Source organism: Nicotiana tabacum, chromosome 12, assembly GCF_000715075.1.
Source record: "Nicotiana tabacum cultivar K326 chromosome 12, ASM71507v2, whole genome shotgun sequence".
Classification (NCBI taxonomy): Eukaryota; Viridiplantae; Streptophyta; class Magnoliopsida; order Solanales; family Solanaceae; genus Nicotiana; species Nicotiana tabacum.
This window is the reverse complement of record NC_134091.1, coordinates 29,673,381-29,698,007: the sequence shown is the minus strand read 5'-3', so window position 1 is coordinate 29,698,007 and position 24,627 is coordinate 29,673,381. Positions and strand designations below refer to the sequence as shown.

The 24,627-nt window shown below is 35.6% G+C and overlaps 2 protein-coding genes and 1 pseudogene across 4 annotated transcripts; all 3 read left to right on the top strand.

The window, feature by feature from the left end:
- The first annotated feature begins 614 nt into the window (after positions 1-614).
- Positions 615-8,804, top strand: LOC107790312 (uncharacterized). Of its 3 annotated transcripts, none has more exons than XM_075226285.1 (7): positions 615-756; positions 933-1,025; positions 1,624-1,759; positions 3,608-3,745; positions 3,843-3,964; positions 8,219-8,424; positions 8,639-8,804. In XM_075226285.1, the coding sequence occupies exons 2-6, from the start codon at positions 982-984 to the stop codon at positions 8,376-8,378; spliced, it is 600 nt and encodes a 199-aa protein (XP_075082386.1). In that variant the 5' UTR covers positions 615-756; positions 933-981; the 3' UTR covers positions 8,379-8,424; positions 8,639-8,804. The 3 variants fall into 3 exon arrangements, with proteins under 3 accessions (XP_075082386.1, XP_016467716.1, XP_016467715.1); XM_016612230.2 differs by lacking the exon at positions 8,639-8,804 and adding an exon at positions 8,559-8,631; XM_016612229.2 differs by lacking the exon at positions 8,639-8,804 and having other exon boundaries at positions 8,219-8,631.
- A 348-nt stretch (positions 8,805-9,152) lies between these two features.
- LOC142167615 (U2 spliceosomal RNA) lies at positions 9,153-9,330 on the top strand (annotated as a pseudogene).
- A 517-nt stretch (positions 9,331-9,847) lies between these two features.
- Positions 9,848-18,846, top strand: LOC107790311 (uncharacterized). Its single transcript, XM_016612227.2, has 16 exons — positions 9,848-10,306; positions 12,701-12,774; positions 13,366-13,487; positions 14,630-14,686; positions 14,774-14,893; positions 14,999-15,124; positions 15,365-15,506; positions 15,841-16,011; positions 16,142-16,297; positions 16,381-16,487; positions 16,576-16,666; positions 16,995-17,136; positions 17,224-17,380; positions 17,560-17,676; positions 18,229-18,355; positions 18,468-18,846. Exons 1-16 carry the CDS (start codon positions 10,240-10,242, stop codon positions 18,702-18,704), a joined length of 2,013 nt encoding a protein of 670 aa, XP_016467713.1. The 5' UTR covers positions 9,848-10,239; the 3' UTR covers positions 18,705-18,846.
- The last annotated feature ends 5,781 nt before the right edge of the window (positions 18,847-24,627 follow it).

Sequence of the window (24,627 nt, the reverse complement as noted above, 5' to 3'; positions counted from 1 at the left end):
GGCCACCCGGGCTAATTTTAGAAAAATGTATATTTTTAGCCGCCCCAATTTATATAATTGATATATATATATATATATATATATATATATATATATATATATATATATATTGACTAAAAAATGCGATTAGTTTCGGCCGAGCGGCCAATTTTGTATTTTGCCCTAATTTTTACTCATTTAGAAGCCCCTCCCCGAATGAAAAATTTAGATGGGATCTTTACACAAATAGCTGGTCGAATTCACTGTTTATTTTTTAAAACCAGTATACATAGATTATACAATGATTATAGATGATTAGATATATATTATGCATGAATTATAAATATATTATACATCCGCCGACTATTTTATGTTTAAGCACTTGGGTAGACGGCTATTCAAGTTAATTCTTCAATTTAGAACAAACGCCCATCTACCCTCAAGTTGGGTCTAGGGATCTCATTCAAGCCCAGAGTTTAACTCAAAGACGTATCAGCCCAATAACACATCAGCCCAATCAAACCCATCGTTTACCGCTTACACGCGCCAGCAAAGGAGCGTGAGAAAACCGACAAAAGTTTCTGAATCATAGGACTCCAAACCCGGTAAGTAAAAGGAAACGATAATCGTCGTCAAAGTGGACTCTCTCCGGTTTTTCTTAGCTAAAAGGGAGACCAAAAGTCTCTCTTTCTACAATCCAAAAAAAGGACATACACAGATCAAATCCTCTGATCATTCTATCGATCTTATCGAAAGCTCCAATTGTCAGAATCTTAGGTTGTTTTTCCTGCTCCAAGCATAAAATCCTCAATTATTCTATCTTAATTCACCACAAATTTTAATTGGAATTATTGGTTTACCTAATTTGGATTCCCAATTAGCTTACCAACTCCGTTTTCTTTGTTTAAGTATCTTCTTGATTATTTAATTTTGCTCTCTCTTTGTAATCATAGATTTTAATCCAAAGGGTGAGGTTTTCGTGGATCTTTTTGGAGCAGAGTAATGGCTGTAGCTTCTGATCAAGCCACCAGCATCTGCAGTCACTGGTAATTTCCTTTTACTTTTTCTTTTTCGTTTTTGTTCTGTTTGTTTGATGAAGATAATATGAAGTTAAATACAAACCGTGTTTATTTCTGGGTACAATTTAATGCCATTCTTCTGCTAGAAAGAGAGAAAGGTGTATTAACTATTATGAATTTATGATTGTTAGCTTAACTAACGAAAAATTATATCACTTGAAAGTTGCTTTCCTATTAACTGCCCATATGGTCTAATATGGAACAATTAGCATCCGTTTGATCATTTCTGTCAGCTTAGTGGATTAATTTGACTTTTTATTAGCACAATTATTTGATTCTGCGACGAAAAAGAAATTTATCCCCCGTGTGATGGGGAAGCTACATAGAATATATGAATTTAATACTTGTAGTTTTCTGGCTTGCATACACCTCACCCTCCCCAGACCCCACTTGTAGTATCACACTGGGTATGTTATTGCTGTAGTTATCTGGCAATGTTGCCATTTATGCATGGCTACTAGATCGTGCTTGTTTTATGTTCCGGTTGTTTTGACTATTGATCCTTCTGTTTACTTCTGATGTGGAGGCATTCATCACTTGCTAATTTGAATATCGATATTTACAGCGACAGAGCAATTCTCTCCACCAACCTCGATTTGCATTTTGCTCACTGCTCCCGGAATCTTGAAAAATGTAAAATCTGTGGGGATATGGTTCCTAAAAAATTTGCAGAGGAACATTTCTTGAGCACTCATGCCCTGGTAAGTGAGCTTATTTGTTTGACCTCTTTTACTCTTTATGAGCGATGGGAGGGGGTGTAATCCTAATATAGGAAAAAAGATACTTTTCTTGTTATTTTACTTATTCTCGACTTTTAGGTGCAAGGAGTGCTCATCATGTATATACTGTTTATATAATGCATTTGTACATCATTTTTTCTATCTATATATGTTTGTAAACATGCATTCATGTATGTTCTCTTTTTGTATTTATGTTTATTCCTGCACCAATTGTTTGCCCCCTTAGGGCTTTGGTTCGGGGGTGAGAGTGCACCACATAATGTGTAGGTTAAGCGCACGACACGAATTCTAACCCTGCATCAATTACTGTTGTGGGATTTATATACATAAAGATGAATGGGTATGGAGTAAGGGTTTTTACCCTGATATGTTTTTTTTTGTTGCAATTACTGGAAATATGTGTTTATAAACATGAATAGATTGGATTAGCCCACAGATTTCACCGTCTCGTTCCCTTTGGCATCAGTAGTTGTATAATCCTGTAAGTTGGAAACACAAGAAATATCTACTTCATGGTGTACTTTCTTGAAAGGAATTTGAAGATGGGGATAATAAGGATTTGCTCTTTAGGTGATGTGGTCTAAGAATTCACTAGCTTTCATACCTCACATGTCCCCACATAATTGAACTTCTGGTTGGAATGGCATAAGACGGTCTTTAGAAATCTTCACTGAAACTGACTGGAAAAACAAGCTTGATGAGTGGGATTTTCTGCTGCTCAATTAGTCTTGTTCTAATGAATTATAGCTTTTCAAGTCATCTATGTGCATTTGCCGGATGTTTAATTGCTGTTTCTAGAACCAACTGAGTAGATAGGTTTCCTTGGGCGTCTTTTTCATTTTTGTTTAGTGTATATTGGGCTTCTAAATATAAGCTATGGTAAAGGTTTTGCACCTGAATTGTTTGCATAGAACATGGACGTGAAAGTGTGCTGCATGTGATCCATTCTAGAATTTTTTATAAACAATTTAGGAGGCTTTGATCAGTGATAAATAACATGAATAGGTGTAAGGGTAAACTGCATTTATGGTTGAACACTTGAGCAAACCCTATCCCCAGCAAAATCTCAAGCTATTGAGTCTTCTTCTGCTTACCAAAACCAAGATGATTCCTCATAGTGGGCATTATAGTTTGACAAGTTTATTATTTAAAAATCCATTTTATATCGAACTTACTGGGACTGTTAATAGTCTACAATGCTAAGCCTGCATAGCAAGTATTTTTTTGTTATCTTCTTGCTTACAACAAGTGATGTTAAATTTTAACTAGCTGAATATATCTTATAGGAACTTGTTCTAAGAATAGACTACTAAGATCTATCACACAAGCCAGAGGTAGTAGGGCCTGCAGAGCAACTGAGCAAATATTATTTTGTTGTGTTCTTGCTTACAATAACTGATGTTAGTTTTAACTTTTAGCTGAATATATTGTTAAAACATTTGCTCTGTGACCAGACTGCTAGCTTCTATGGTGCAAACCAGAGGTAGTAAGGCTTTAGAGAACCAAAAATGTTTTGGCTTGTGCCTTGCTTTTTCAGGAATTACCATTGGGTAAGTAATAGGGATATTGAATAGGAGAACCATCTTTAAGAGTGCTGGATTTAGGTTATTGTTTTTTTTAATCCAAGGATCCATGTAGAAGATATTGATTAAATGTTTTCTCACCTTTTATCTGTTCATTTTTTATTGAGAGAGCTGGGCTGCCGTGGGACAGGGCATAATATTATGTTCCCTCTTCTTTGTGGTTTGATTAACTCCATAGGCCAAACTATACCTATTTGATGTGATTACTGTGCTTGTTTATTTCTAGGTTGCCTGTTCTTTGTGTAGTGAGACCATGGAACGTGAGATTCTAGCAGTTCATAAAGGTGAAAATTGCCCAAAGAGGATTGTGACATGCGAGTATTGCGAGTTTCCTTTGCCTGCAATTGATTTATTCGAGCATCAGGTAATTAGAATTATCATCTGACATCTTTTTGTGTTTTCTATGTTCGGGAGTGATTGGATTTTAGCATCTTACGCTTTGGTGTGATATTCTTGATCAGGAAGTATGTGGGAACCGAACAGAATTATGTCATCTTTGTAGCAGATATATTAGACTCCGAGAAATAAATGGTCATGAGAGTAGATGCAATGGAATCATAAGCAATGTTGCAGAATCTTCCAGGTATTAAGGACAAAGTATTTATTTAATTGGCTTTTCGCAAATGTTCTCTCATCGAGGTCTTATATAATATAGATATGTGAGATATGAGATCCAACTGTTGGGGTCTGTTTGGAAAACCACCCGGTAATTAAAATTGGTGTAATTACTAGGGAATATAGTGTAATTACAAGAGTACTGTTTGGTTGCACAAGTGTAATTACACAGTTAGATTAAATTTTAAATGAAGTAATTATCAAAATTTAAAAGTTAATATAATAAATATATGCCTATAAATGATTTTTTATAAGTATAAATGATATTAGATTTGGTATTTAAGATGCATATTTTTTCTTGAATATACATTAATTAGTAATCATATATTTATAACAATATTGTAAAAATAAGTGATATATATTTTCCAAATTAATATAATTCAGTTTAATTAATTATAAAAACTAAAAACATACGTTTTGTAAGAACATCATGGAATGCATCTATGATAAAATAAATTAATATTTATAAATATAATGTCATAACATTATTCAAATATTTGACAAAACTAATTTATCAATTCTAACTAAAAAAAATGAACATGCAATGTGAAATAACAAGCCAATACTTCTAAAACAAGTAAATTGGAACCATAAATATAACACAATTTCAAAATCCAAAAAAAAAAGGTTTAACATATGTCAAATTCCAACAAATAAAAATACTTTCCAATACAACTTAAGATTAGGAAACATAATAAGTTTATAGCCTCATTCAACAACGAAATTCTACTTTAATGACATCACCCATTATTTGCCAAGTTTGTTAATGACTTATTATTTCTAATACGGAAAAGGGTCAACAATACCCCTCTACTATTCGAAAACGTTCGCTTATACCGTTCGTTATACTATTGATCCATCATAGCCCCCGACGTCATAAAACTAGTGCAAAAATATCCCTTTGCCGTTAGGTCCCTCCACCATGGCAAAATTATCCCACATGGCCTGCCATATCGCTGAGGTGGATGCCACCTGGCATGCCACCTCATCGCACCTATCCCATTTTACTCCCTCCCTAATTCTTCTTCGCACCTATCCCATTCAAATCAGGGGCTGTAAGTAGACAATGTGGAAAGATAGATGTAGTTTTCTTCAAATCGGAGTACATTGATCGAAAGGAATCTGATTTTCTGGTTTATTATCTGTTTGTTACAGGAATAGTTTTGTTAATTAATTTGCAATAATTAATTAACAACCAGTGAAGTCATATTCATGTTTGAACTAAATACTGGAGACTCCACTGGAAGCAAGTCTCCTTTGGGGATATATGCTTAAAGATATTTAGGTTGTTCCTCTGCTGTCTATTTCCTTTTGTATTAATTGATGGTCATTAACATGTAGGCCTCTTCTATTGTCAAAAAAAAAAACAAACATGTAGGCCTCTTCCATAGGCTAATAACTCCAACAATATCATTTTGTAGTCTGAACTTGTAGGTTTTCTTCTATTGTTTTTGGAGGAGAATATCTTCTGATCCAATAGTATATACAGATATTGTCATGTTTTTAGTATGATGGGGAAAATTCAAATAAGCTGATTTTCGTGTCTTGTTCTCTTGGTCCTAGTGTTTTCTTATGTTTCTATGCATCACATTTCTTTTAACTAAGATGGCCTTTGTTTACCTTGTTCGATAAGGCTGTAAGTCAAGAAGAAGTGAAACCAGAGGAATTCTAAACCCACAGCTTTTTTGCTTGCTTAAGTTTGACCGAAATGGAGGAGGTATTGCTGAAAAGTAAAAATAGATTTTATCACCTATATATGAACCTCTCATGTGAGATGTAAAACTGAATCAAGCGTTTTGTTTTAAACTGGATTTTAGGGCAGAAAACTTTAGGTGAAAAGAGAGGTGGTGGTGGAAGAAGAAGTAGGCAAGGGATTAAAATGGGATAGTTACGATGAGGTGGCATGCCACGTGGCATCCACCTCAGCGATATATCAGGCCACGTGGGATAATTTTTCCATGGTGGAGGGTCCTAACTGCAGATGGGTATATTTGCACTAATTTTATGACGTCGGTGGCTATAGTGGACCAATAGTATAACGGAGGGTATAAGTGAACATTTTCGAATATTAGAGGGGTATTTTTGACCCATTTACGTTTTTAATATTAGGAGGTGCAGTTTCAAAAACTAGAATAATAACGCAGTTAAGCTAAATGAAGAAAATAAAACAAATAAAAAATAAAATATACGTGCAATTACATGGATTCACAAGAAGTAAAGGGAGAGAAATAAAAGATAAATAATGTACAAAGAAAAATATATTTTAAAATTAAAAAAGAAATTAGAAAGTAAAAATAAAATAAAAAACTAAAATAATGGAAATAAAAAGTTATAAAGAAAATAAATTAAAATTAAAACAAAAAGGGAAGAAATTAAAAAGTAACCTTGTATTCCAATTACACCCAATTTCATGCGGACCAAGTAATTACTTGGCCAGACAAACATGCCAAACTATGTAATTACATCCAAATCCAATTCCCAGGCAACTTTCCAAACATGCTCTTAGTATTATTCCTTAAATTAAGTTCAACTCAAATTGGAAACATGTTACTCCCTCACACTCTTATTGTCTGTTATGATTTGTCTAAATATGCATCTTCTATCACTCTTGGCTTAATGTTTTATTTTCCTGTCTTATTGGTACAACAACCAGTCTGTCGATCTTGTGTCCTAGTGATTCATGAGGACTTAACTCTCTGCAAGCGAAAAGGAATAGAATAAGTAAAGCAGATTATGAGGAAACATCCCGTTAAATTCATCATGATGTGTGGTCACAACTAGAAGCGGATCCAGGATTTTAATTCTATGGGTTCAGCCTTTACGGTTCTTAGTATTGAACCTATTATATTTTTTATGTTATGGGTTCAGACACACTATATGTTGCAATTTTAGTGAATTTTTACACTAAATTTATATTCCGTGTCGAAAGTACTGGGTTCAGATGAACCCGGTACTATAACACTACATACGCCTCTGGTCACAACTTAGGGGACTGTCATTATTATAGCTAGAAATGAATAGGGGAAATTTTGACAGGACTTCATTACATGTACATGTTAAGTTTTCCAGGAAGTAATTTTATAAGGCACACCACATGTAATCCATTTCGGTTGAATCCCATGGACCACAGTACATGCATGATTAATGAGAGGGATATTTGGAAAAGTTGCTATTAAACTATGCAAAATTTGAAATCATTATTTGTCCTTCACGGACACAAGCATGCAAATAAGATATTCTGGTAAAAAAGGATGGACAGAACAAGGACCTTGAATTTGTTTTGCTATCCTTTAGTTCTCATCTTAACCGCCCACTTAAAGACTCAGACTCCAAAGTATCCAAAGCTTGCACTTGAACTTCCTTTTCTTCGTTTCTTTATTCTGATTAAGAAAAACTTCATTTTTTTTCTGTGATATCAGTCATTCTGCTCTCTTCTCTATGTTGATTAAAGAAGTCTCTGCTTTTTCTTCAGCTACCAAATACTAAATTAGCTATCCAATGTTCCAATATATTATCACGGCATCACCTATTGCCATATTTCAACTGTCAAATAACTTTCTCAACCTCTGTTATTGTGTGGATGGCTCTTAAATGATCCATGGCATTGAATTAAAACGTAATTTGGCGGGTGTACCTGCAATTTAACCAGCCAAAGCCCCATAAATCACCAAGATAGATGTTTTTGACCCTTACTCAACCTTATCCTCTCTGTCTTTAGATACCTTATGAACTGTGAGGAGGAAATTTTTGCGTTTCTCTTCATATATAGAAGATGGCTCACATGTTTAGACTCTGTGCCTCAAGTTTGACAATGTCTGTGTATTTGGAATCCAAGTATGAGACATAGGGGCTTCAGATCCTTTGTCACCAGTCTTAGTAGTGTATTAAGTAAGAAACCTGATGTATAGTGTAAAAATAGTGAAGAAAACAAGCAGTTGCAAATCATGCAATGATCTATGAGGAAAACTCTAAAACAGTAGGTGAAGAGATATTATTTTACCATCTCTAGAATGAAAATTCATAGCCTCAAAGTTTTGCTCACTATAGTGCAATCTGTTTGCTATGCGTTTGTTGGAATGGATTTCATCATTTTCTCTCAAACCCATAAATTGAAATCAGATCTTGAACACTCAATTGAACTTTCGGTACCATAACTTATCTGTTGCATGTCAAGTTGTGGTGTACTTATTTTTCATTTCATTGCTCTTTGGTTTCTCTTAAGGAACATGTACGCAGCTGAAAGAGATCGTGGGCCTCCAAGAAGGCAGCCACAAGAGTTCTCCAAAAAGCGGCTTCTTTTCACAATCGCGATAACAGGAATTGCTGTTTTGTTAGGCTCACTTCTTTTCCAGAGGAAAGTGGAGCATACTCAAGTACACTAGTACTGAAGATGGGTGTCAGCAGGCTTTACTTTTGATCCATCGACTGGTACTTCAAATCACTAGAATTTCTTACTATCAGAGAACTTACTATAAGTATAACTATATGCCTAAATATTCCATCTGTACAAGTCTTATAATATGTGAATCCATTTCTTATGAGATGAGTTGAATTGCATACAGGTGTTATGTAAAGTGGAAGTTGATCATACTGTATCTCTAGTGGTAGTGAAAATAATGTGACTGCCTTCTTCAATATTTAGGTCCATCATAAAGTGGAAGCAATTCTTGTTGAAGCAGTGGTGTTTGTATTCCATGATGATTATGTTAAATGGCTCTGCCACGAGCTCTGCTTTGTTAATACCCGAGAAACAGAATTGTGGATATAATTAATATATCAAAAAATAGAGTTGTTTTGCAACTTCTCCACCAGAGATGTACTTGAGGAGATCCTTGTGTCATATACACTGATCTCATGTACCTAAAAAATCACAAGGTTCATGATTTTTCGTGTTTTTCTGCCAAGAATTAGCTCTAAGCTCCATTTTTACTACGGTGACGATGACAAGCATGGAATGCCCAGCTACCTATACTAAATTCCCAACCTTCAACTGTCCCGCAAACGACTCTGGTGGCCTGAAGAAACCTCTAATAATATTTCACGAGGCATGCTTTAATACTGCAATCGTGTCTCAAGAATCAGGCTTCAATTCATGGGTCCACAAAACAGTTTGTATACAAAGACTTAATCGGACCTTTCTCCCTTCTGACGGTTGAATAGAAGCATTGAGCTTCTCATGTGCAGTTTCTGTTTTTATCAACTTAATATCTGATACAACGTGAATTATTAGCTCACGTACATTTTCAGGGGGAGAGTGCAGTACGGTAGCTTGCTATCGATGCTCTCAAGTGTCACCTTGGTATTGCATTATTTCCTTGGCCTAGCGCACCCCCAAAACGCTATGTTGTTTTCTTAGGACTCAAGTGTGTTTGGTCTGACTCAAGTTATCTTTTAGAAAAATGCTTTTGAAAGGAAAATTTGTTGGTGTTTGGCTACTAAATATAGTTTTCTTGGAAATGATTTCCATTAAAAAGGAATATTTTCTTCTATAACTATGTTAAATTTTGAATTCCATATCATCTATTCGGCTATGAATAACTATGTTATTCAACTGCCGGTAATCTATATTATCTCATTGAGTAGTCCTACTTCGAAAAATATCAATGCACCCCATGGCAAAGTGTTCATGTAGACATTATTACCAACTGATAATACTCAATTTCATTAAAATGTTATTTGATTTGATAATATTATTTAGTAATCTCTAATATTTACTATATTTTTTTTAAAAAAAAATTCGCTATATCAAACACACAAATATTGCTTTTTCGTGTTCTTTCAATCCAAAATTATAAAATTTGATATGAAACAAACAACACCTATAATAATAACAACCACAAAAGAAAAAGAAAAAGAAACATAAAATGAAAAGGGTATTCCTGTCGGCCCGTCCACTGTGAAACAGAACAACCAACTCCCATACTATCGTTCCGTGTCATCTTACAAAAGAGAAGTTCCACTACATATACAGTATAATCTGTTACATTCAGTGTTGAAGTAGTACTCATAAAATTCCAAAAACGATAGAAGCTTATGATGATCTCTGTGATATAAAAGGAACAGAAGAGGAGATAATTAAAGTCTTCTTTCGCCGACCGAGTGTGAATATGGGATCATAAATTTAGCACAATAACTGACGGCAGAAGCGGTGGGGTGGGTGGAATACGGTGAGAGTTGGTGGCGCGTAATTGAAATGGACGGCTAATTACTGATAACGTTGGACGGGGACAGCGAAGCAACACAATGAGTTATTATCGGCGTCGTTTCAGACACATGATAAAATGCTTATGCGCGTGCGCTGGACAAACAGGTACGACGTCTAACTACGTATTCACACGTGTCCCCCAAACAGTAGGAGGTGTTTATTATTTTTTTATCGGATGTCCCCGAAGGGACGACGTGTTTATTATATTCGTCTACTTTTTTTCTGGTATTATATTTGTCTGTTTAAATAACTAAAAAAGGACAAATATGTCCTTGTATTATATGAAATTGAACGCATTTGTCATTCGTTAATACTTTAGCTCAAAAATACCCTTAGAGTCACATAGTTGATCTATATATGCCCTTAAAGTCACACAGTTGATCCATACATGTTCTTTTCGAAAAATAATCCACCCAAACTAATTAGCCCTTTCGTTAATTGTATTAAAGTGTATTACAAACACTATTTACTTTTTATTAGGACTTTTTTTCTTTACCTTTCTCTTTTCTTTCTTCTTTTTTCTTTTCTTCTTTTTTTTCCCTTTTTCTTTCTCCCTTATCCGTTTTCCTCCATTGCTGATGTCTTCTCCATTTTCGTCACCAATTTCACTTGACAAAACTCATGAATTCCTGCCTTCATCGAATTAACACAATCGAAAAAATTTCTCCGACAATTTTCATCTCCTTCTTTTTAGAAGAACCAGAGCCTTTTTGCTGGGAAGCTTTTGGTGGTGTAGGTTTGATTTTTAGGAATAAAATCACGTGAAATTGGTGACGGAAATGGAGGTTCTGGTCTTGCTGAATGTGATGGAAAATATGAGAATAGGGAAAGAATGTAGTGGAGTTTGTGATAGTAAAATAAGCAGGAATTCATGAGTTTTGTTAAGTGAAATTGGTGACGAAAATAGAGAAGACATCAGGAATGGAGGAAATCGGATAAGGGAGAAAGAAAAAGGAAAAAAAAAAGAAGAAAAGAAAAAAGAAGAAAGAAAAGAGAAAGGTAAAGAAAAAAAGTCCTAATAAAAAGTAAATAGTGTTTGTAATACACTTTAATACAATTAACGAAAGAGCTAATTAGTTTGGGTGGATTCTGTTTCGAAAAGGGCATATATGGGCCAACTGTGTGACTCTAAGGGCATATATGGACCAACTATGTGACGGTAAGGGCATTTTTGAGCTAAAATATTAACGAAGGGCAAATGTGCTCAATTTCGTATAGTACAAGGGCATATTTAGACCTTTACCCGTTTAAATAATAATCTTATGGGTCGTTTGGTTTGAACACAAGTTATGCTGAGATTAATTATACTGAAATTAGTTATGCTGCTATTATTTTTTATTGACTGTTTGGTATGTTGTATTAATCCTAAGATTGTCAATTTTACTGCTTTATCCTGGGATTACTATTCTAACCTGCTGACATATATAAGTTATTATGGTTACTATTTATAATTCTAAGATAACTTATCCCAAAATTAGTAACCAAATATAGGATAAAGCAATACTAAATTTTTATTCCAAAACTATTTTTGTCTATCCATCGTACCAAACGACCCCTTAAAATTATACTGCACAGGAATGAAATTACATAATCCTTTGCTTTGTGAGCAACCTTCTATATTGTTATCTTTACTCTTTAGCTTTAAAAGTTATTCTTAGAAAAAAAGAAGATTAAAATTGAACACTCGATTTTCATTTGAACTTTTCCCAAATTAGCAGCCACTTCCGTTTTTCTTCTTCATTCTTTATGATTCTTATATATTAATATTAACTAAAAGTGAAAAGGTTTACCAAGATCTTCTCAGTTAAACAATTCTTAAGAATTCATTATTTAAATGGTGACCCACATATTTCTTTCCCATTAACACCAAAGAAATTCTTTTTGAGTTTTTCAACTTTCTCCCATCTCAATTTGAACGAGGGAGAATATCAGTTCACATTGTTCTTATAACATTGCAATCTACATCTTGGACCTTCCCAAATTTTGTCACAAACTTCAAGTTTATTGCTGCGTATCTAAGATAAACTTTATACATAAAAAAAAAAAAAAAAAACAGATACATAAATTTAAAAAGATACAAATATAACACATATACAACATGCATGATTACTTGATTTACTTTATCATGCGTCTTTACTTCCAAGCTATATCTAATTTCACCAAACGATAGTGGCGCAATAGCAAAAGTGGATTATTAAAGCTAAAGTCAGGAAATTAAAATTATTCCTTTCCCTGTAGTTAAAGTTAAGTCTAAGTAGAAATTGGAGATTGTTATATATGTGAGACATAGCTTTTAATGTAGCTTATATATCTCAACTCAAAGATCCAACGTAACATAACTGCAAATTGTTTGTAATACAAGAAGAATTTTTTTTTTTCAACACCATTTTTTAGCCTGTGAAATATTATAGTTAGCCATGCAAATTGTACTTCGGATAAAATTCATAGCATTTTAATGAGCCCGACTTAATATTCTTTTTCCTTGTTTGTCTTTTACAGGAGCTTGTTGTCATAGTGGAGGTCCTGGAACAATGTCCCCAATTGGAGTGAAGTTGTACATTCAGGATCGTCATGTAAGGATTGTTGGATTTAAGTAATTTTTATGTAAAATATTTTTACCTAAATAATCAATTAAGGAATTTAGTTGATTATTTACCATGTTTTACAGGTTACTGCTCCATGCATTTACTCATAATTGACTTTTAAGTGACCTGATATAGTAAACTTCTTTGCACTGCCCAGTGTATATTAGTTACCTCCTATTTGTTTCCCTTAATTTTTGTTTGAACTGGAGACGTTGTTGCATTGCTTTTGTCTTGCCAGCAAGCAGTAGAACTGTGTCTCTTACAGTCTTACCCAAGTATTTTCAGAAGGAAAAAAACAGACACAGAAATATGCAAAATGTTGTCTTTTACAATGTATTGTTAACAAGTTTCTTCCTCATGTTTCGTTTCAAGGCTTATTTTGTTTCTTTTTTCTGCTATTATATCCCTTGTGTATCAGTTATTGCACTTCATCCCTTTTGATAATTCTACATAAAGATAAATAAGGATGTGTGTATGCTTGCACATTATGAACACAGAGGAAAGAAAGTAGATAGTGGTTAGCTTTATGAGTTTTCTTCTACACAGATAAAATCATTACAACATTACTTTTTTTTGCAGGTGATGATGGATAATGGCATAGTCCAAGTCACGTTATCAAATCCGGACGGAATTGTCACTGGAATACGCTATAATGGCGTAGATAATCTACTTGAAGTCCTTAATGATGAATCCAATAGAGGGTAATTGGCTTCAATTTGCATGTTTATTGCATATTCCTTAGGTTGATCTCATGAAAATGTAATTTGAGTTTAAAAGTGCAAAGAGAAACCTTGCAATTTTTTTTTGAAATTAGGACATAAAACAAGCTAAGGCATCTGAAACAAGTACAACAACAACAACGACGACCCAGTGTATTCCCGCAAGTGGGGTCTAGGGAGGGTGAGATGTACGCAGCCTTACCCCTACCTTGGGTGCAGGGGTGGCTTAAGCACATACGGGGCCTAAAGCCGAAGTTTAATATGCGGCCTAAATTTTTAAAAGAAAGTTATAAGATATGTTTTTATTTGAATTCTATTCTTCTAACTTTTTAAGATATAAAGTTGTTAATGATTTATTTTATAATCGATTTTCTCTAATAATTCTTGCTCGATTGATAGTATAGCCAACTTATTTAATCTTTCTTGAGATATTGTTGATCTTAGATAAGATTTTACAAAGCAATAGAAGTATAGAACTTTTGGAAGCTTAAAAGTATTGTTAAACACTTGAACTAGTGAAATCTTGAAGAAAGAAGGTCAGTAATGAAATCTTGGAGAAAGAAGTGAGTAAAAATATCAAAGAGAAACACAAAAAATATGTAGGGTTTTCTGAAATATGAAGAGATTGGATAAAAAAGAAAGTTTGACTTAGACAAATTAAGGAAGAAAGAGCAAATTTTTTAATGAAGGAGTAAAAAATGAAAAACTAAAAGTTATGAAAACTATTCATCTACCCATTTTTAAGGAAGTCAAATTATTATTTTATTTATATATCTAATAAAAAGTTTTCTTTCCTTTATATTAAAAACTCTAGTTTTGTATTAAAAATACTAAATATTATTTTTAAATACCTATGAACCTATTTTTTTTTAAAAATGGGGCCCTTTAAATTTGGGGGCCGAAGGCACAAGCCTTACCCCACATAAGGTTGGAGCCGGCCATGCTTGGGCGGGCAGAGAGGCTATTTCCGATACATCTAAAACAAGTATGGTAGAATTTTAGATTTTAAAGATAAGTAGTTTCCTTTTATGCTTTCAGTATATATGTATAATTTTCTTTATGATGGTCATTTTATGTAGTGGAATATAGAACTAGTGATCTTAAGCTATGAATGTAATATGCAGGTACTGGGACGTTGTCTGGAATTCTCTAGATGGTGGAAGAAGTGGAGTATTTGAAGTGTATAATTTTACTATGTTACTTATTTGAAATTAATCATTAAAATTTTTGCTAATTTTAAGTGAAAAACATGATCAACTATCATGTAGGATCAAGGGTACAAATTTTGAGGTTATAACAGAGACAGACAATCAGGTTGAGATATCATTTTCCCGACCATGGGATCCCTCCCTCCAAGGCAAACTTGTTCCGCTGAATATTGACAAAAGGTTCTCTTTCCTAAATATTTCATATTGGGTAAATGAGAATGTGCATGCTATTAATGTTGCACTACTGATATTCTTGCATTAATCAAACTAATGATGGTGCAACAGGTTTATTTTGCTCCGTGGCTACTCTGGTTTCTACTCCTATGCCATTTATGAGCATGTTGGTTCACCTGAGTGGCCTGCCTTCAGCCTTGGTGAAACTAGAATAGCATTCAAGCTCCGGAAAGATAAGTAAGACGACATTTTCCTCTTTTTTCTACCCGTATGCTTTATGTTGTGGTTCTAAGCAGAACTAGTTGTATGTTCAAAACCAAATGCCTGGTGTATAGACCTTGGATAAATGCTATTTTGGAGGACTTAATCAATACAATCTCACTTAGTTAGAGGTCATTTGCTCTTTATCCAGGTGTCGAATAATTATCAGTTCTGTAATCACAACTTCCTGATAAATTTGGTACTTTCACTGGATAGGTTTCACTACATGGCTGTTGCAGACAATAGGCAAAGATTCATGCCTCTACCAGATGACCGATTGCCTGCAAGATGCCAACGCCTTGCCTATGCAGAAGCAGTCCTACTTAATAATCCCGTGGAGCCTGAGTTAAGAGGAGAGGTAAATCTGACTTTTCTGATTGTTTAGTTTCTTCAACTTCTCAAGAAAATGATATCCCATAAGGATCTGGATACATTTTTAAACCATACTTCTAGCATTTTTTTCGTTTATTACCAACCCATTGATACTCTTGACTAAATAGCTGATCAGTTGATAAATATCGATTAATTAATCAGAAGATAGTCCTTAATATAGAAGACAGGTTAAATAAGTTTATTCATGTACGAGTTCAAAACTTTTTAACAGTAACTCATGTTGACTCGTATAGATCCACAATAATTATTAGAGTGCTATAGAGAAATGGTTAGTGGTTTGATTCATCCCATGCACACAGGTCGATGACAAATACCAGTACTCATGTGATAATAAAGATAACAAGGTTCACGGCTGGATATCTATGGATCCACCTGTGGGATTCTGGCAAATTACTCCGAGCGATGAATTTCGATCTGGTGGTCCTGTCAAACAGAACCTCACATCCCATGTCGGTCCAACTACCCTAGCTGTAAGGGCTTTCTTCTAACTCAGCACTTTTACCATGAACGTTTTCAACAAGATGGATAAATTCAAACAATACGATACTTTTCCTTGGCTATACATTTAGTCATTTATGGGTGAAAATGTGATATTAACAGATGTTTCTAAGCTCTCATTACGCTGGGGATGATCTAACACCAAAATTTGCTCAAGGAGAAGCCTGGAAGAAAGTTTTTGGCCCCGTTTTTATATATGTTAATTCTGTTATGCAAGGGGAAGATCCTGTTGCTCTATGGGATGATGCCAAGATACAGGTTTAGCAGTGAAAGGATTTGAAATATACTCCAAATTTTGTATATGCATGAGTTCGATGTTTTTAAATCAGCTACTGTTGCAGATGCAGGTTGAAGTTCAAAGCTGGCCTTACTGTTTTCCAGCATCAGAAGATTTTCCATCAGCAGATCAAAGGGGCAATGTTAGTGGTAGACTTTTGGTTCAAGACGAGTAAGGGCATAGTGCCTCTTCTTAAATATTATATTCAAACTAAAAATCAAAATATGATTTTTTAATGCCTTCTAACTACTTTTGATAGGTACATTAGTGATGATTATATACCAGCAAATGGCGCTTATGTTGGGCTTGCTCCACCAGGAGAAGCTGGTTCCTGGCAAAAAGAATGCAAGGTAATTTTTGCGAACCTAATAATTTATCAACAAATTAAACATGTTTTCGAATTACTTGCATAAAACAAGCATGACGACTTACAATATAGCACTCCCGGATGATGATGATGATGAATTCTGTTTATATATATGGATTTTCTTTTTCTTTCCCCCCTCCTCTTCTTCAAAATTTAAAACAAATAAATGTGAACTTGATTTCTAAGATCAAAGAACAAGCTGACAAATTCTGTCCTAAATTTGGAAGGTTGATCTCTCATTTCGTTGCAAAATGATTTAGCCACTTGAAAAATGAAAAAGAAAGTAAAATTTTAGTGTTTCTCTGTTTCAGGACTATCAATTTTGGGCTAAAGCGGACAGTATTGGATACTTCTCCATAAACAATATACGTCCTGGGGACTACAATCTTTATGCATGGGTCCCTGGATTCATTGGGGACTATTTATATGAGACTCCCATTTCCATAACTCCAGGTACTACTACAGATTTTCTTGCAATTCGACTCCCATTCCTTAACCAAGCACTCTGAATCTCATGGATTGCATGATACATCGAAACAGGTTGTAGTGTTGATGTGGACGAAATCGTATATCAGCCTCCTAGGGATGGCCCCACATTATGGGAAATAGGCATTCCTGATCGTACGGCTGCAGAATATTTTGTCCCTGAACCCAACCCAAGATTTATCAACAAGCTTTTCATCAATCATCCCGATAGGTTAGTAACGTACTTTTATGTATAGGCCTTACTTTTCGATTCCACGAGCATAGAATGCGGAATAATAAATTAGCTCCACCTAGTTAAATTAATTCCTTTCTCTTTGACAAAATTCATCACATGTGTTCAGCACATATATGCACTGAGAAAAACACTTCGTTATTGTCTTTACATGGCAGATTCAGGCAATATGGATTGTGGGAAAGATACTCCGAGCTATATCCAAAAGATGACCTTGTGTATGTAACTGGAGAAAGTGACTATAGTAAAGACTGGTTTTTTGCTCAGGTTCCAAGGTGAGCTATTCAGCAATCTAATGAGTTTGAAAACTGAACTACTATACTTAATTCCATGCTTTTCGCCAATATTTATCCATACATGATAGTATTTCACTATTAAAAATGATAGAATTCCAAAAGAGTGCCATATTTATTGGGACTGAGGGAGTTTTCTTTACTTGTTCCATCCGTCAAAATCAAGTGCCACCCACTTAAAAAGCTGGATGGTGTCTGTTCGTATTCAAAAATGCAAAATGTCGCGAAGTCGCCTAGGTGCTGAAGAAAGATTTTTTGGTTAAATTCCATGTTTTCACCAACATTTATCTGCACGTTTTAGTATTCACTACCAAATATGTTACCATGTGTCTAAAGAGTGTCATGTAAATTGGGATCAGTAAGTGCCAACTACCTATGTCCTCCAGACCTCCAACACCCTCCTTTTTCTCATCCCTACAGCCACAAAGCAGAAACAAGCAGAAATTTTTTTACGCATCAATTCTAGCCAAGTACAGCTCCAAATAATCTTCTCTTTTTTAGTAACCACCAGCTGATCTGGCTCTTTCTTTGTAGGAGAAAAGAGGACGGTACATATCAAGGAACCACGTGGCAAATCAGATTTAAACTTGATTCGGTCAATCAAGTAGGAACTTATAAATTGCGCATTGCAATTGCATCTGCAACTTTAGCTGAAGTGCAGGTACACTGATCCCTATTGATGTGAACATAGCTCTTATTTGGCAAATAACTAACTTTTGTCTTGATGAAATTGTGCCAATTACCTAATACTATCTATCCTCTTGTACTTGCAGGTTCGAGTGAATGATCCGAACACAAACCGGCCTCTATTTTCGACGGGATTGATTGGAAGAGATAACTCAATTGCTAGGCATGGAATTCATGGCCTCTATTGGTTGTACAATATAGACATACAGGGAAATCTGCTAGTGCAGGGAGATAACACTATTTACTTAGGCCAACCAAGAAACCAAAGTCCTTTCCAGGGGATTATGTATGACTATATTCGTCTTGAAGCGCCACCAAACTAAGCAATGTTCAGAGTTCCCTTTTGTACAGTGCTCAAATAATTCCAATTCAAAGTAAATAATGCAGTAGTTGTTAGGTTTTTGAATTGTATTACCAGGTTAACATTAACTTCGGTTTGTGAAGCAATAAAATTCCACGTTTTGCTCAGATGAACTTAGTTTTTTTTTCTCCTTCTTCTATGAACTTCCCTAAATGATTTGTAAACAGTCAACATTCCGAATGTTACATTCGGGACCAATTACCACAACTAAGTTAAATTTATCTCTCGAAAAAATACATGCAAGTTTTGAAGGTTTTTTCTACAAAAAAAACTCTAGTTTTCCATTTTTAAAAATTTTAAGATTAATTAACCGTTGCCTAGTAATAAATGGAGTAGATTAAATGGCACAAAATTGAGAATAATGAGAACGCAAACAATTCCATGTGTTATTGTGATGTTTAGTATGCTCGTTAAACCTTAAATTCCATTCACGAAAATTTCAAAGATATATGCGGTTATTCAAGGGCAACTTCTACTTGTCCCATTTTGACATGCACCTCAGTTCCTTCAAAATAACTTTTTAAAACCCCGCTGTCCATTGACCAAGCTTATGTAGCGCTAAGCCAGCTGAGCTGGATGAAATGTGTGAGATGTGCGCATGAGTGAAAATAATGAATTTGATTTAAATTTACATGACACTCTTTAGACACATGGTAACATTCTTTAGTATTCACTACCAAATATGTTACCATGTAAATGTGTGAGATGTACTCTTCCCCCACCTTTGCTAATACCCTCGTATTTTTCTTCACCCCCATACTCTTCTGCCCCTACCCTCGCGTCTTCCTGTACTATTCAGTCTCAAGATACAAGCAAGAGCAACTGTTAGAAGAAGCAACAACAGGGAGGTTTCTTGCTCCTATTTCAAACTCCTCGCAGATCCATTGCTTCGATACCGTAGAAGAGTTGTGTTCCACCTCTGATTCTTGCTTCTATTTTGTTTGTAAAAACAAAAACATAATCGGAAGGTAAATTAGTAAACAACAACTAATTGACCAGCGATTTAGACTGCGGCTGAGATTTAGTGGAAATATGAGAAGGTGGGGACCCAAATAAACATGAGTTTTCTCTTGTTTAAATAATTTTTTATCATTAAAATGCTCAAGATTATCTGGGTCTTCTTATTAAAACATAATCTTGAAATCATCATCAACATGATCGATGTATCCACTGAATGAAGTAGGAATTACATGGTTCCGAAGTGTGTATGTTTTTTTTTTTTGGATTAGTGGGGCGCAATTAGTCAAAAATTTTGGAATGGTCTTTATTATTAGTGAGCTTTTGATAAAGGCAAAATACATCGGCAACCCCTTAAAGTTGTATTCATTTTTCACTTAAACACTTTATTTTAAGCATGTTCCATTTGAACGCTTTATCCAGGCTTTTACTGTGTCATTTAGACACACAAATTGATAGGCACCCAAACATAAAATATGCGTGTAATTCACACACCAGAGTGACGAATAAAACGGGAACACATGGATTTAACTTAAATAAATAAAACTAAAACTTTTGAAAAAAGAAAAAAATTACAACAAAGCTCTGTTCATCACACGACACCAGCCGACATTGGCATTTTCGGTAAAGTACCGCCGGCAAATTATACCCAGCTAGCACAAGGAGGTTCATCGAGCCCACAACATGGATAACAAAAAACAATAGCCGCACATTTTGCAGTCGTTCCACCGGCAACCTCTGCGAACCGCGTCCCTTTCGATCCCTACCTCGTGATGACGAAGCCTAGCCCGATAAAAATGACTGCCACCGTCGTTCCACCGAAAGTGATGACAGTGCACCAATAAAAGTGATGACGGCGGAATCGTGACTCAATCTGGAGATTTATCATTAAAAATTGGAAGAACTCGAAACTAGGAATCAAAATTTGAAACCCTCGATTTGTTGATGTTTTGGTTAAATGAATATTGGGGTTTGCTCTTAACATCAATATGAACTTACTCGTGTAGTTTGGTGTATTTTGATTGAATATTAAACTGGTTAGAATTGAAGCACTATTGTCAACTGTCGAAGGAGTTGGGTCAATTGAGATCTATATTTTTTGAATATTTACAAAGTGGGTATTGTTTTATTTTGATGGAGAATTAACTCTGGAACCCATTTGAGGCTGAATCGTTGATATCATTGATATAAACTTAGGGTCCATCAAATTGTACAGAGAACCTGGTTTTCTATCAGTTCCCACAGAATACACACAATAAGAGATAAGTAAATGACACAACAGAGTTTTTCGTGAAAAACTCCTAGCTCACGAGATTAAAAATCACGACCTACACTCGTAGGATTTCAACTTCACTAACCGAGAAACTTTTAGATTATAACCTATTGTAACATAGGAATTAAACTCTTAATCCCTCACTCATTTGTAATAACTCTATTACAAGCCTCTTTGTAGTAACTCTATTACAAAGCTCACAACTCGACTAACTCTAGCCAAGACACAAACACAAGGTTTATGGTTTTACAAATAGTTTCCTACACAATGCTTCTAGCTAAGCTCAGTAGGAATTACAAGTAAATCACTATAACAAAGGTGCAACACAACTAAGGCTGTATAATAAGACAATGCTAGAAACTGGTCCTTCATTATGTTGTTCTTTGTTCTTTAAGCCTGGAAATCACTTGCAAGATGGCAACACTTGAGAGAAAACTTGATTAATTCTCGGATGTGCAAAGTATGTTTTCTTCATTGCTTCATGTTAATAATATCCAAGTGATGTCACTTGGATGATGCAAGCAAATATCCGGTACAAGGAATTCCTCATAAAGTGATTGTTACATTGTTCATACTGTTGCATGTGTGTGCAGAGGAACAGTTGCAACGACTTTACTGCTATGAGAAGCTGACTGGTACAGTCAGCAAGGGAACTAATGTCCATATGTTCCCTCTGTCGTATCTTTGACTCTAACTATTAGAACTTGTTCCCGATTTGAGATTTGTTATGCTTTGGCAACTTGAGGATGTGTAACAGGTTCCCGATCTGGTTCTTATCATAAAGTTTGTTAGATCATCAAAATATGAAAAGGCACATATAACTTATCAATTTCGCCTTTTTGATGATGACAACCTTATAATTGAAGTTCCTCTTGAGAACAAGAATGCCATACAATATTTCTTGTACTTCTCCCTGAACCTGTTCCCCCTCTCAATTAATTTTTTCCCTTTTGGTATCATAAAAAGAATATCCACAAATAATAAGCAAAAAGAAGTCCATCATAGTTAACTCATGCCACATATGTGCACACAAATATGACTAAAAACAGAGCACAAAAGCATAATATGCATAGTAAAAGGACGGAATACTCAATAATTTTAAGGAAAGGAGAACAGAAATAGTAGTACCATTGTTACACAACTATTCACAAATCAAAAAAACTTAAAAGTACTAGCCACAAAAATAACAAAACGAAACAGGGACCAAGGTAGGACAGAAATATTTTCACTTGACACTGGGAAGGGAATTGTTTTAGGGAGCACGTGAAGGGTGAGGCAAGGATGAAGAGGCAAGGGTTCTGAGGAGAATATCCATTTGGGAATTTGCAGACACTTGGTCATTAAGCAGCCGCTCCTTCAGGTCTTCGACCTGCTTCCCGAGATCTGCATTTTCTTTGTTCAGACAGGCAACCTCTGTGCCTTGTGCACAGCTGGAATCAGGTGCCTCCTGGGCCTGACTAATCTTACCCTCAAGAATAACATTCCGTGCCTTCAACTTTCTTATTTATTCATTGGCAGCATTCTGAGAATCAATCAATTGAGAAATAGTGGAATTGCTGCCAACCCCTCATTTCTTATCAATGCACTCACACAGTTCTAAGGTGGTTTTGGAGAAGGTTTGCTTATGAGTTCCCACTGTTGCTTTTCCCAAAGAGACTTTGAAGAAGTTAAATACCTTAGTGAGCAAAACCTCGTAGGGCTATCCATGATTACCATCCTTAAATTCTGCCACTTTCTTCATATGCTCAATCATTAGGCCTGGCAGATTGATAATGGCGTAGGCATCCAGTGTTTCCATTAGGAACATGTCTGCTCTTGACGTAATGGAATGTCTTTCTGCTCGTGGAAGAAAATCTTGTTCACCATCTCAAACAACAGTTGATACGCTGGAAGGAGGACCTTTTTGTGTACCCGTTCTCCTTGCTGCACTGCATCATCCTTCAGAATGACACTTCTAAAATTGAGAGAACAAGTCCCCTCAATGGATGATATTTCTCCAGTAGGTACTCCCAAAATGTTTACTAAACACAGCCTCGCCCATCACAAATTCTACACCGTTGACCTTCAAACAGATGTTATCCTCTTCCACTTTGAACATGTCTGCGTAGAAACTATGTACCTCTTTCTCATACACCTTAGGGCTCTCATTGATGAACAAGTGTGTCCCCTGTTGAAACTCACAAATATCAACCAGTTGGCGCATCCCTATCATGTCAAGAATATCAGGAGCAAATGTTTTGCCCCACATCACCCTCTGTTTTCTTAGGTTTTCTCTTCCTTCATCCTTGGTCACACCTTGGCCTTCTTGGAGGAAACAAGTTCCTCATTGTTACCAGCCTTCCTTTTCACAGACTTTCTCACACTTTTCTCTTTCTTTGCAGGCTTCTCAGACAATTTCTCACCATGCTTCTCAGACAAATTTTCACTAGACTTTTCAGACATTGTTTCACTAGACTTGTATACCTCAACATTTTCCGCTTCTACAGCTTTCACAGATGGCTATTTCTTGGATTTTGGAATCACAGGTTTCTTAGAGGACCTACGAATTAAGAAAGCAGGTTCCCCATTCACCTCTTCATCGTCAATATCAACAACAAGTGCTGGAGGCACTTCTTCTTCATTCACCAGCTTTCCACCCTTCACCAACCTCCTTTTCTTCTTCTCTTCTTTGTTTTTCTTCAGAACTGACTCAAAGGCTTTCTTCTTTTGCAGTCTAGTAGTATGTCTTTTAAGAGTTGGCTCTTTGGGAATTGCCCTTATACTCCTAGCCGCAATAAATCTTGCAACAGACACATTGTCATAATCCTCCTCACTGTTCTTATTTTCTTCCTCAGAAAGAGATCTCATCCTAGGAAAAACGATGTTTAACGGCTCACCATCGAAGTGATGAGAGGGAGAAAGATCAGTATTCACCTGGGCTCTTTTGAAGAGAAGGGAGTTTCATCCCAAATAGGAGCAGAGGGATCCTCTTGGGCTGAGGGATTATGTCCCTCATTTGTTTCCCCAGTAGTACTATCAAGTGCCAGATTTTCAAGGGGCACCAGTTCCCTACCCTCTTCCTGATGACTTTAACCTTCCCCCTGAGACCCAATGGTCTCAGTAACATCCTCATAACCACCAACCAAACCTCATTCTGTAGCGATTAACAACACGCTGTCAATGACTTCTTGTTCATTTACCCCCAAAGTAGAGTAAGAGGGTATAGGAGGGAATATTACCTGTAGGGTTGGCAATATTCAAATCGAAGATTGAAATAGGTGCTGTTGAGGCTTCACTACAACGAACCACGTCCTCTTGACCTTTATCTCAGTCTAATGTTTCACCTTCTGCCATTTTTTCTGGCGAGGCAGAAGGAGAGGTTGCAGCAACGAATCGTTTGGGGTTCTGAGTCTTGCGACTGCAGTGAGAACTAGAATTCGATTGGGTTGGAGAGAAAGTAACCGATGGTTGTTGATCTGGTGTGGGGTTTGGACTGGGTGATAGAGGTGACTCCAATTCACGTTCATGTGCTTTATGAGACGAGGACATAGTGGGGACTACGCTAGAGACATTTGAAACTTCTGGATTTTGAGACATAGTGAAGATTTATAGTAAAGACACGAGAAGAAGAGTATTTCCTTTGAGAGAGAAAAGGGAATTTTTGGCTTAGATGTGG